At 38.9% G+C, this 13,310-nt stretch overlaps 1 protein-coding gene across 4 annotated transcripts in view; it reads right to left on the reverse strand.

Annotated features, from left to right (window-relative positions):
- The window catches only part of ATP2B1 (ATPase plasma membrane Ca2+ transporting 1), a 122,117-nt gene that overhangs the window by 49,970 nt on the left and 58,837 nt on the right, over positions 1-13,310 (reverse strand). For all 4 annotated transcript variants that reach the window (XM_070454314.1, XM_070454313.1, XM_020882462.2 and 1 more), the window contains exons 2-3: positions 12,315-12,742; positions 1,076-1,273 (exon numbers count right to left, since the gene is read on the reverse strand). In XM_070454314.1, coding sequence (XP_070310415.1) covers positions 1,076-1,273; positions 12,315-12,522 — 406 coding nt within the window. In that variant the 5' untranslated portion in view covers positions 12,523-12,742. The remainder of the gene's footprint in view (positions 1-1,075; positions 1,274-12,314; positions 12,743-13,310) is intronic.

Raw genomic sequence — 13,310 nt, forward strand, 5'->3', positions numbered from 1 at the left:
TGGGCGATGGTACAATGAACAGGTGACAATGAATGTTCCAGTGCAAAATGTCAACAGTGCCGCTCTGAGAAACCCTGATCTACACAGACTTCAGCCTCAGGTAAATTTGCTTATTCTGTGACCAGCTGTCTCCTCCCACTCCCCCCGCCTCCCAACCCCCAAGAAGTTCTCTCTCACTTGAGCTCTAGACATACCTTTGAAGAATTAATTTAAATGATTACCTAAGCCAAGTTAGCAAATACTTATTAAAATTCTTCACAACTTGTAAGACAGAAGAATGAAGCTTTTGCAAACCAACATATTTTGGTGAATCCTTCTCCTGATATGTAAAATACCACTGGTTTACTCTATAGCTCCTTAAATATAGTGACCAAAACCCAAGCTAGATCTCCTGTCAGATATAGAAAGTACTGTCAGGAAAATCCACGTAAAATAATTTGCTCCAAAGAAAAAGAAGAAATTTTAAAAAGAAATGAAGGACAGAAAAGATAGGAGAAAAACAAAAACATCTGCAGCTACAGGTTAAAGCCAAGTTACCTAAAGTAGAATATTGTGTAGCATAAACATTTCTAAGATGGTAAAGAAAGTATCCAGATCATACACATAACAATAAAATATATACAATATTTAAAAAACTTGGAAAATAATAGCCTGGGAAAAAGAATAAATTTTGCTTTTATAATGATTTTCCAAAAGGTTTTTTTAAAAACCCCAAATTAAAAAATAATTATTTCACATTAGTGTTCTAAAGAACTTAAAAACCACCATGACACATAACACATCATACACATGCTTACCTCCTGGCCAGACACAGAGGATGCATATGCGGGCAAGTTATTTAACCTCTGTGTCTCACTTGTAAAATGCAGATGACACTATCTATCTTACAGGGCTATTGGGAAAACTATCTGAGGTAATACATTTAAAGAACTATTAAAAAGCACTATTAGAATGATACCTAGCATACAGCAAACTTAATAAATGCTGGCCTGCTATTTTTATTATGTACTAAGTAAGCAAATGAGCTGAACTTCACATCACACATAAGTCTTTTTTCCCCTACCAATTTACTTACGTGCATTATCCCCTTCTGGAGGTTGATAAAAAGAAAGGCCCAATGATACTATGGCTGCAATTTCTAATATAATTAAAGTGACATCTTGTAATGCTTCCCATACTAGCTGAAGAAAGGTTTTTGGCTTTTTAGGAGGTATAAAATTCTTTCCAAATACTGCTTCTCTTCTTTCTATATCTGCAGGGTTTCCACTTAAACCTAGTAAAAAAGAAAGAAATTTTAGTGAATGGTTTTACTACTTACAAATGAAAATATTTTATTCAAAACACAGTCATTCTCTACACTTTAGATTCATTACATTTAGACACAGTGCATAAGATCCTACCACAATGGTTTATTCCTGTGAGTTAGACTAACTGTACATAATTTAAATCACCAAAAAACATGCACAGTACTTGAAGAAAATATTTTAAGAAGACGACACAAGACTGAATTAAGAAATTCCACTTTCCCCAACTGCTGGTTTTTGGTCATACTATCTATACCATCCACTAGACTGACAGAAAACCAGAAATGATATGTTTGATAGTTTTAGATTGGGATTAAACATTTCTCCAATCTTTCCTTGTATTTTTCTTCCACAGAAAGATGTTTACTTGATTTACTTACATCTTAGTTAACAAGTGAAAGCTTTTTATTTTCACTCTTATTTGCTGAACAATGAAAAGTTCACCTATCACAAGTCTGAAAACTTCTAAAAGTTCTAATTCAAGTGATAAAAGATTTTTAAGTCACAAAAAACGGGAGACTTAGGATGACCTTTCCTTCAAGCTTGACTTTTAGGATTTATTTCCAATTGGAGAAATAGGTAGTGCTATTGACTGACTGTCACTGTTAAGGAAAAGATACATTTTGTAGGAAATATGATCTACTGCCTAGAGCATGAAATTAGCAAGCTATGAAGGTTAAGAGAAAGCTGCAGGATCAAATTCGCCTTTTCTTCACCTACCAAGTTACTCCTCTAATTTCATCCTGATGATCCCGTCAAGCCTAGGTCCATCCCAATGAGCTACTGCAAAGGCTGTCAACACAGATTATTAGGGAGGCAGGAAAACAAAAGCAGCAGTGACAAAGGACATTTCCCCAGTTTAAGAGCAATGAAGAAGGGGACAGAGATCCCGGGATGACATGCCTTTTATCATTATATATTTAAATCTATAATGAAGTAACCTCAACTCTTTGTTTTTTGGCAAGAACCCCTTCTAGGAGGACAGCCAGGGAGGAAGACGGGGGCAGCAGATCACTGGAAAGCTCTCGGCTTGCTTGAGCTACGATTCTGGATGTGAGGCAGGCAGAGAGAAGAAAGGAGAGAACAAAGCAAGCTCACTGTTAGAATAAACCATGACAAGTGTATATACAGATCCTTAAAGATTTACTTCGGTTTATCATTAATCATTTACTTACTTGTTAAAGAAACCAAAAAGCTTCCAGAGATGGTTGTCACTAGCAACTGTAACAAAGTCAGGTCCAGCCTGGGCAGTGTGCAAAGCACTTCTGATGACAAAAGTCAGCAACTGAAACTTCCACAGGGCCCAAGGCTGAGTCAGAGTCAATGGAAAGGCAGGCAGTGGAGGACCGCACTGACAGTGACGGGGGAAGGCAGTATGAGAGAGCAATCTCGCAAAGTGCGACTCAGATTTCACAAGCTGTTTCTACAGGTGAGAGCAATCCCTTCACCAGTCCTGGCTGCAGACAGTTAACAGCCATCCACGGTTTAACTGGGGGTTAACGGAATCAATGCAGTGAGGTTTTCCACAAAACAAAATGTATTTGTTTTAAAGAACTCTACTTTGAGATGTCCTGAAATTATGTGCTTACTGCTTTTCAAATTAAGCAGCCTTTCTTTTATGAAGCGATGATTACTAGACAGTGGGTAGGTTTGTTGTGTCTTCTATTTTAATGCCATTATAGCAAAAATAAAAGATGCTTGTTCCTCCCTATGTCAGTCTCCTTTTTTTTTTTCTTAAGAAATATGTTTGAAGATATTAGTTCCATCAGTTTAACTCACCCTTAAGAGTCAACCATCAATTACATACAACACCTCAGTTTTAAATATCATCACTGTAACTATAAAAATAATTAAATCTTAACTTATGTTGGTTGTTAACACGGGCTGATATTTTATGTTAATGCTGAAAAGAACAGCCACAGAGCTAAAGATTGCTTTCAAATGTTATTTTGGAGGGAATACAGGAAGTAAAAAAGCAACTGATCCAAAGATCAGCATAATTCTTCTATGCTCCCAGCACACATCTAGAACACTGCACTGCCAAAGCTGTCTGGTTTAGGAATCAGAAGACCTAGGTTCCAGTTTAACCTACTGAAATCTTGTGCAAGTCACTTACTCCTTTTGGGGCTGGGGCTTGGAGGGGCAGAATTAATATTTATTGGTATAACCTAGATTGTTTGGAAGGACCAAAGAAGGTACCGAGTATATAAATCATAAACTACAGGGCAACAGTTAATTAAGTAAGGAGGAAGACAAGTTACAAACTGAACACTATAGGTTTTAAGTCTATTTTGGGGACAACTGATTTCTAGTAATTTAAAATAACAAACTTACGGGACCTAGTTAAGAGTTTTGCAACAACAGTCTGTCCCGCTCTCCGATATTTACTGAATATCTACTATGCCCAGGTACTGCTTTACTTTGTTGAGAAGTCAGGGTGAACAAAAAAGTCTTACATTCAGCAAGCTTATACTGTACTGGAGGGAAAGAGAGTTAAAATAATAGAGAGAGAGGACTGGCATTTATTCTAAGTGCAATGGAAACCACTAGAAGGCTTTATAGGAGGGTAGCGGTAACTAATCTCACTTAAACTGACTGAAGGACAAACTGAGAAGTATGTATGGGAGCAGAGGAAAAGACCAGCTGGGAGACCACTGGTCTCTCCAGCACAAAAGGAGAGATGGTGGTGGCTGGCTCTGGGTTCCAAAAACGGAGGCAGAGCCCCTAAACCTTCCAGGCATCTTGTAAGGAAATCAGATAGAACTTGCTGAAGGACTGGATGAGGATGAAAGAAAAAAAAAAAAAAAGAAGGGTAAAGCACGATACCTAGATTCTTTTTTGCCCATGCACCTAAATGGATGGAAGATAGAGACATTTACCAAGGTAAGGCAGGCTTTGGGAACAGTAGAACTGGGTGGAAAAAGGGAGGCAGGAGTTCACAGTTCTGCTTTACAGGTTTAAACACGGCATGCCCATTAAACAAACAGGGGGAAATGTCTAGTAGATAGCTGGTTATCCATATTCAGAACTCGGAGAGATCTGAGCCAGAGAATCTCACTATACAGGTGATTCTGGAGCCATGGGCCTAATGGCAGCCCCTGGAAAGCTAGAATACATTGACAAGAAGGAATCCAGACTGAGGTTGGCGCCTTGGAGCACTCCAACATTTGATGGTCACAGAGGGTTGTGCAAACAACCAAAAGCAACTGAGAAGAAATCGGGGGACACAGACACAGGTTCATGGAGTACTACAGAAAGGCAGTTTTTAAAAAGATGATGCGGCCGATCATATCAAATGGTGTCACAAAGGTAGAATAAAATGAAGAAAGACTGGACAACTGGCCTTCACTAGATGGGGGCTGATGACTTTGATAAGGAAGCTTCAAGAGGTGGTATGGAAGCAAGTCTGGGAAAGAGGTAAGTGGAAACAATGAGCATAGGTAACCTCCAGGCGTGTGATGCAATAACAAGAAATAAAGCAGTCAAGGTAAAACATAGTAAAGGTAAAATAAAATGGCAACCCACCTCTGTAGTCTTGCCTGGAAAATCCCATGGGCAGAGGAGCCTGGCGGGCTACACAGCTCATGGGGCTGCAAAGAGCTGGACACGACTGAGCCCACACGCACACAAAGGCAAAATACAGCACGACGGCCTTTAGTGTTATATTTACCTTTACTGCTCTACTTCTTTATTTTGCTCCTTAATTCAAAATGGATAAATAAAACCATTCTGCTTTTTTAAAGATGAGCGACAGATATTAAGGCAAGCTATTTAGCAGCGGAAATGACCGTCCACACTGGTGACACAGGAGACACAGATTAGTTCATCTAGAGCTCCCCTCTGAAGAAGCCAGGGGAGATGGGATCCAGGGCATGGGAGTCAGGCTGCTACGGGTGTAGGAAGACAGTTCCCCTGGGAGGAGGGAGAAAAGCAATGTTTGTGGGCAAGAGAAAGGTAAGCCCTGTTGAGACGGGTAATGAGACTACACGGTCCTAGCTTTAAAAACAGATGAGATATGGTATCAATCATTTAGAAAAAATTACAGATAAACAGAATGAGAACTGTTTTGCCTGGACCTATTGGCTCCATAGATCGTAGTGGAGCAAGGAGGCCAAGGCATTGATCTTTCAATGGCCCAGTTAGCTTCACAAAGAGGAGACAGATTTGAAAACAGATTAAAAAACCATCAAAAGTAGCCTCAGACTTAATGCTTTTGGGGTCTGGACCCACCATTCTATGAATAGATAATGGCTCAAGAATACTGTCTTTATATCTGAAAGAGACAGCTTATGGGAAAAAATGCAAATGCTATCAAGATACTGATGTTTTACCAAAAAATGTAGCATTCCAACTGAGGCTAATAAAACTATGTCTCAATTTAGAAAATGAAGAGGAAAGAACACTGAAATGGTGGATTTAACTGAAAATCACGGCTAATACACAGCACATCCTAATCTCAAATTTTCTACTTGAGATTATGTCAGCATTTGTGAGCGTGTTCTGTCTGTGGACACCTTCTTTTGAGTGAGGGTCACAGGAAAACACAGCTTCCCAAGTGGGGCAGTGGTCAAGAATCCGCCTGCCAATGCAAGAGACGCAGGTTAGATTCCTGGGTCGGGAAGATCCCCTGGAGGAGGAAATGGCAACCCACTCCGGTCTTCTTGCTGGGAAATCCCATGGACACGGCAGCCTGGTGTGCTGCAGTCCACGGGGTCACAGAGTTGGGCACAACTCGGTGACTGAACAGCAGCAACAGAGGAAGAGATGCGGATCAAGAAAGCATGTGAAGGCCTGTGTCAATTCTTTTTGAAAAAAGGATCAATCATCATATTCTCATCACATTCTCCATTTCAAAAAAGGAGACGCCCCTCAAATTTAAGTGAATCACTATCTGAAGTCAAACTCAGGCTTTGTTCCTGAATGCCAACCGCAGGCCAGATAACGAGAGGCACAAACATCCCCAGGGAAATGAGTCAGGCGGGATGCCTTTCTCCGGCACTTGCCTTCAAGGAACTCGCAGTTTGGTGGGGCAGACCAACAAGCAATCAGTTAATCAAAACCCAGAGTGTTAAGCAGTAATGATGGGGGTGGTGAGGTTGCTTACGGAAGCCAGCAAAAGGAACTGGAATCCAAATTTAGGGAGTTGGGGTGGATAAGGGAAATATAAGATACCAAACCCGAGATCTCAGGAATGATTAAGAGACAGTCACAGGAAGGGTGAGGTAGCATGTTTAAGGTGAAGAGATCACAAGACCGGGAATAAGAATGAGCTTGGCACAACAGTATTTCAGAAAACTGAAAATTTTGCTATGCCTCAAACACTGAGGAGGAGACGAGATGAGATGAAGCAAGCAGGAGCCAGACCCCAGAGAAATTTGTTAATCTACGTGAGAAGTCTGAACTTCCTTCTAAGAGCAAGTGCAAAACCACTGCCAGCTTTCAGCAGGAAAGTAACAGGCAGTGTGAAGGGAGACAGGAAAAAACACTGGTTAGTATGTTGTTACCTGAATTATGCAAGAGAAAGGCAGCAGCCTCAACCAGGGTGGGGGGGAGATACAGAAGCAGACACCCTTGAGTTTAGAGGCAGGAGTCATGGAATTTGCATGTCGTGTCGACCCAATGAGTAAGAAGAGGTGAAAGATTCCTTTCAAAGTCAAGTCTACCTAGCAAGGTGAGTGACAGTTTCATCAGAGAGGGGGAATGGGGAAGTATGCTTTCTGAAGGGAAAGTCTGGAGAGGCTGGGAAAATGAAGCTGTCTACTAGCAACTGAGCTTTTGGCCCCAAAGCCTGTGAGAAAAGCCTGGACTGGAGCCACAGATGCCGGAATCAGATGGGAAGTCTTAGAAGCAGAGAGCATCACCCAAGGAGAAGGCAGAGATGAAGAGGCGAGTGCCCCATGATGGGAAACCCAAGGCCTGCCAACATAGGAAGGAAATCACAGGAGGCGGACGAAACCGGTCAGACAGGGAAAGGCAAACCTCAAGAGTATAATGTTATGAAAGAAGGAGAGAAGGCGTTGAGAAGGAAATATTCTATTCAAAAAATTGAACCCGAAAAAACAACACGATGCTGCCTCAGACTCTATCGAGTACAACTTTACAAAATCATGTATATGCTACAAGATTTGAGGAGTCAGTATTGCAATTATCTTCAACAAACTCATAAGCAATGAAAACTGATAACCAGAGCAAGTATTAAATGTATAATTCTCTATATTTTTTAACTGGGGTATGCAATTATCAGAGCAGGAATAAATTTCTAGGGCAAGGTCACACAGAGTCATCAATAGAACCCCCTCACCGGTAACCGTATGCAAGTATCAGAACATACATGGCTGGCATGTCACCACCATGCAAATCCTTGTCAAACATCTAAAATTGCTGTGCTGACTGCGTATCACCAAATACACACATCAGGGAATCACTGTGTTCTTGCAGCAGCCTGTGAGTCAATAATGACTTATTCTGGGCAAAGGCTGCCTTCTTAAGAGTTAAAACACATTTCCATGTGTGAATGCCCGCTTTGTTACATTACATCCTGAAGACATGGCCCAAGCACAAGGTGACCAACAGGCTCATTACCAGCACCTGCACACAGAAACTGCCATCTGAAACATTATGGAGACATCAGTCAGCCAGGGACAACTGCTGCTGGCTATCCTGCTTCCTACCGAACGCTACTTCTGTTTCTCTCTACCACTGTTTCCTTTCCTTATTTCCTCCCCCACCCTCTTTGTTCTCTTCTAATTTTAGCAACTACCACGAGAAAGCTTGGTGTCTCTTCTTGCTTTCCTACCCTTTATAAATTCACAAAGCCATGCCTCTTACAGAATACCATTCAGTACCTAATTTTTATGAATTCATTTTTATCCTTTGCTTAATACAGTGCTATGAATAAGAAATGATACCAAGGGCTGAGATCTGCATTCTGTAAATCTTACTACTAGAGTCTATTCTACCATCCAATAAAAAAATATACTATAAAGATAACACAAGGAACACACTAAAATGGAAAAGATACCAAAAGCTAGTGCAAAAATAAAAAGATCATGAGAGAAGGTTTAGAATAGGAAATGAGAAAGTTAATGTAAGGAAACAGTAATGTAAGGAAACAGAAGAGCAAAACTGTAATGACAATACAACTGTCATTAGGTTATTTTGTTATAAGGTTGTTTTGGCATAAAAGTTCTTTCTTGGAGTCTGGGGACTGTAAGCTAGGTGCTTGGTAACAGATTAAACTAAAAATATGAATAAGTCACAATTCCAGTTTACCTTGAAATTTATAGTTCTAATTCTTGTAAGAGTGACGATGATCAATAAGAACCACTAGTCCATGGGGTGGCAGAGTCGTACACAACTGAGCGACTGAACTGAACTCAACTGAGGAAATTTTTAATATGAAAATCACATCTGGCTTCAAACACTTCCTACTGATCAGTACATGAACGGTAAGGTTCAAACTGAGTCAAGCACTAGTCTGCTAGAAACCAAGCAGTGAGTTAGCAGGCCAAATGAGAAAGCACAGAAATGCAACTTCCTAAGTAGGGCATATTTTAAACACTAACTGATAAACCCCCCCCTTTTTTTTCATTATGCAATTCTTGTCATCAAAAAAATACTATTGTGAAGAGAGAACACAGACACTCCATTCTCAGTATCTCAACTCTTTTGCACGCTGAATGAGATAAGCTTTTATAACAGGCAGTACACTATAGCAGTTAAAAGCATGTTCTCTGTAGCTAGAATGTCTAGGTTTGAGTCCTTCCTCTGGGCTTAAAGGCTGTAAGACTTCAGCAAAGCTGTGTAACCCTTCTGTGCTGTGGGTTCTTGGGCTGTAAATTGGATAGGGTCGTTGTGAGGATAGGTTAATGTTTCTTAGTGCTAACTACCAGTGTGGCACAAAAAGCACTGTGTTGTTCTCAACATCTTTAACTGTTCCTCCAGACTTTCGAACAATCTAAGATCTACATCCCTACTGTTTCTGATTTTTCTTCTCCATTTTTCTCTTACGCATAAGTCACCAACATACCACACATCTCATTCCCCACCCCCACCCCCACATCTCATTTATTTGTCCTGTGAATTTGTCTCCCAAGTGGAAAATTAAGCCAGGCAGTTTTGTTTTATTCATTGATGTATGCCCAGAGGGCTTCCCAAGTAGTGTCAGTAGTAAAGAACTGTACTGGTTCGATCCCTGAGTTGGGAAGATCCTCTGGAGAAAGAAACAGCAAGCTACTCCAGTATTCTTGCCTGGAGAATCCCATGCACAGAGGAGCCTGGCCAGCTACAGTCCACAGTGTCACAAAGAGTTTGACAAGACTGAAGTGACTTAGCATGCATGCACATGCCCAGAGCCTAGAAAAGTGACAATCAGATAAAAGATACCCAATGAACACAATAAATCAATTCTAAAACACACATATTCTTACCTTTTTTAACATCTCTGAAATTGGAATGCAATTTAATTATACACTTACACCTCCCAACACTAATTCTTTTTTTAGGGATTACATAAAATATATGACAATTACTTAGATTTGATGAAAGACTGTATGTGTCAATGAAGAAATTAATGAATGAAAGAACTAAAGGGACAAATAAACATTTTTACCTATACACAATTACTGTACTCTGAAGAAGTGTGTTTCTATCTCACTTTCCATGATCATAAGCAGATCATACTAACAAAAGGCTCCTTATTGTCTAGATCATTTTACTCAGGCATAAAATCTCCCCAATGATGAGTCACTTGTTATCATTTGCCTAGTTGATCAGTGACAAATATTCATTAGCATTCTGAGTGAATTATTTCTAAATTAAACTATAACTATTCCTTTGGAAATGACATTCCTGTGAAAGCTGCTGTTGTTTATATTTATTCTTATAAGGAGTGTAAATACAAATATGCTTACAAAATTCTTTGAAAGAATATTTCACAATGACAAGCTATATATAAAGAGTAGAAGACAAAAGTTTGTACAGATTTTGACAAAAATTAAATTCACTATATTAGGAGAAAGCTGAGCAAGTTTTCTAGTAAATGAGGGGGAAATGGCATTCGCTTGTTTAATAGCACAAAACAGCAATAAAACATACACAAATTTGAGTGTTGAATACTTCTACAGATTATCCACAACTTCCACCACGTCGTAAAAGAGGTACATAATCATTCCCTTCCCCTAAATTTAGAAACTAATGTATTAGGTGTAACTTTTCAGTTAATTTAAGAAACTTCACTAATTAAACCAAAATCAATGTAAGGAGCACTGCCTGAAATAAGAGAAGAAAAGAAATTGCAGTGCAAACTAAACAGAAACTAAGTCCATTAAAAATAAGAACACACCATGGAGGGATTTTTAGTTATGAGAAGACAAAAGCTCTGATTAACTAATAGCAGGGAAACACAGAGCTGTGATTGGGGGAAGCGCAGTTACAGGTGGATTTCAAAGTAAAGTTCAGTATCACTTTCAGTCATATTGAGGTTTTTTTTTTAATGTTAATGCTTTTGATCAATTTGGTGATACTAAAACATCCAATGATTAGGTTTTAGACTAAATGTAGTTGAGTACAGGTGGCTGAATTACTGAATCTACCAACTGAGAATAGCAAAAGTAATGTACAAATCTCTAAAGTCATATGAAGGTAGCTAAAACTTTAAAGTAAGACTTGCATAATGAACAAGCTCTAATTTTGTCATATTATATCGATTCAAGTCCACGTGTCTGTTCCTGATTCCTTGAGGCAGCTCTTAAAATGGTACAGCATATTTAAGGTGTAACTGAGAAGTCCATGTTTCCAGTGGTTCTGATCTGAGGAAAAGATCCAGACCATCTGGAAGACTTTACAGAAAAAACAACATACTCCATGTGACCTGAGGAAGCCCTTTAAGGAAATGGGAATATTGACATCAGCTTCCTCAGAAAAATTAAAGTAACTAACTACCCATCATTAAAACAATGAGCAATTCACATAGAATTGTATAAAGGTTTCAAAGAATCTTTTGGTATGATTTAAAATTCTTTAACAATTTTGGAAATAACTTTTTGCTATTACCCCAAAATTTACCACAAGTAGTGGCATGGCATAAGATGCTTCCGGAAAAATGATTTCTCTAGAACTGGCTTTGGACAGATACTCCTTTCTACATATAAAGGATATATACTAATATCCTTAACTTTTAACATTACTAATCACCTATTCTTACTAAAATAAACTGTAACCACCAAACAACTCACCTTCATATATTTGCCTGCCGCTTCCTTTGCAGTGTGCAGAAATGCCTTCCTGAAACTCCCTAACCTTAATTTCATGTTTAACATGATCAGTGTATAAAAAAAGGTCATCCTTTGAAAACACTTCAAAGATCATAATGTAATGAAGTTATAATGAATTCTTCTGCTTCTCAAAAAGAAATTTACTACAAATCAAGAATTATGAAACCAAAGACTTCTTTGAACACGGAAATTGAATATAATTCTAAGATTGAAAACTATTTTTAATCAAAGGAAATGTCTGCTAAATAAAAAATTGCCATCTAATCTATTCCATTTGCTCTGGTACCTTCTGAACAAATTGCTTAAGTTTTAGGTTTTTTTTTTTTAAAAAAAAATACAACAACTCAGTCAGCTACAGGCAGTGAAAACTATTTTAAGCTGCCTGGCAAAATGAAGGATAGTGAGCAGGGTTTATTTCCACAGAATCTCCTGGGAACTACCAAGCCTGGTTCCACCCTCCAAAAGCTCAAGTGGCAAGACAACCATGCTCTTTAATAAACAAGCAGCAACATGTGTGACAGTACAAAATCCTTCCTCCCACCAACTTAAATTACTGTGCAATACTATTTTTTGATCTAAAGTTACTTTACACCAATCTGATAGCCAACCCATCTTAAATGTTAATGAAAGTATGGCATCATCAAACAGCAGCTAGGACAATTTAAGCATGCTTCTTCATGAGCCCGTCACAGCACTTGCTGAACAAAGCACTGAGAAGGGACGTAATACAGCTCACCTTCATTGGGAGATGTTTTTAACCTGGCGCAGATTCCATAGACGTCTCCATAGCTTTCCTGTATCTTCCGTAACGCGTCAGTGGACCTGAGCTCCATGAGGGCCCGCAGCTCTGCGAGCGTAATTCCAAAGTCTCCATCGTGATTAGCTTCCTTCAAAGAGTTTTTTACTCCACCATATGCAACCGAGTTGTTTGCCATGTCGCCCATTACAGGTATAATTTATTAGGAGGAAAATGTTTCCCAAAAGACTCTGTAATTTTCACTTGATTTATTTCCAAGATGAAAATCTCTTAAATAGGAAAATCTTTCTTAAACCAAACATTCATTGTATGACTTTGTAAAGGAGCATCAGCAGCATTTCCCAGGGAAGTATCTTGACCTTTGGCCCATGACTAGTTTCTTCCTATCAGTCATGAGAGGTACATATCTGTAAGAAGAAAATATTTAAAGTGAGTAAAATCCATCTGAGAGTGTTATGCATATAAGCATACTTTAAGTGTCATTAGGTACCTAATCAAAATATATCATTTAACTGCAAAAATAATAGTCTCGCACCCCTTAAAATGTTGTGCATGATCAAAGTTCAAAGTATAACTCCTAAATAAAACTGTGTATCAAGAGACATGATATTTCACCATTATTAAATACAACTGTATTTCACATGACTGATTGAGATTATTAATAGTTATCATTAAGCACATGTTGCAAGCAATACATTAGGTGCTTTAAATTCATTCTCTCACTTAATCATCACAATTTAATCCCATGAGGTGTTATTACTCCTTACTCTACTGAGAAGAATGGGCCTCAGATAAATTAAGGAGTTTCTACACAGCCAACAAATGACTGACATGAATGACCTAGGATGCTCTAAGCTCATGTTCCTTCAAATCCTCTCTCTCCAAACCTTTCATATAGAAGAGTACCTGAAAAGGCAAAATGCACCAGGAACCTTCTCACATGCTTTTCTGCAGTTCTCCTTGGCCACTGTGATG

Source organism: Odocoileus virginianus, chromosome 24 (assembly GCF_023699985.2).
Source record: "Odocoileus virginianus isolate 20LAN1187 ecotype Illinois chromosome 24, Ovbor_1.2, whole genome shotgun sequence".
NCBI classification, from domain to species: Eukaryota; Metazoa; Chordata; class Mammalia; order Artiodactyla; family Cervidae; genus Odocoileus; species Odocoileus virginianus.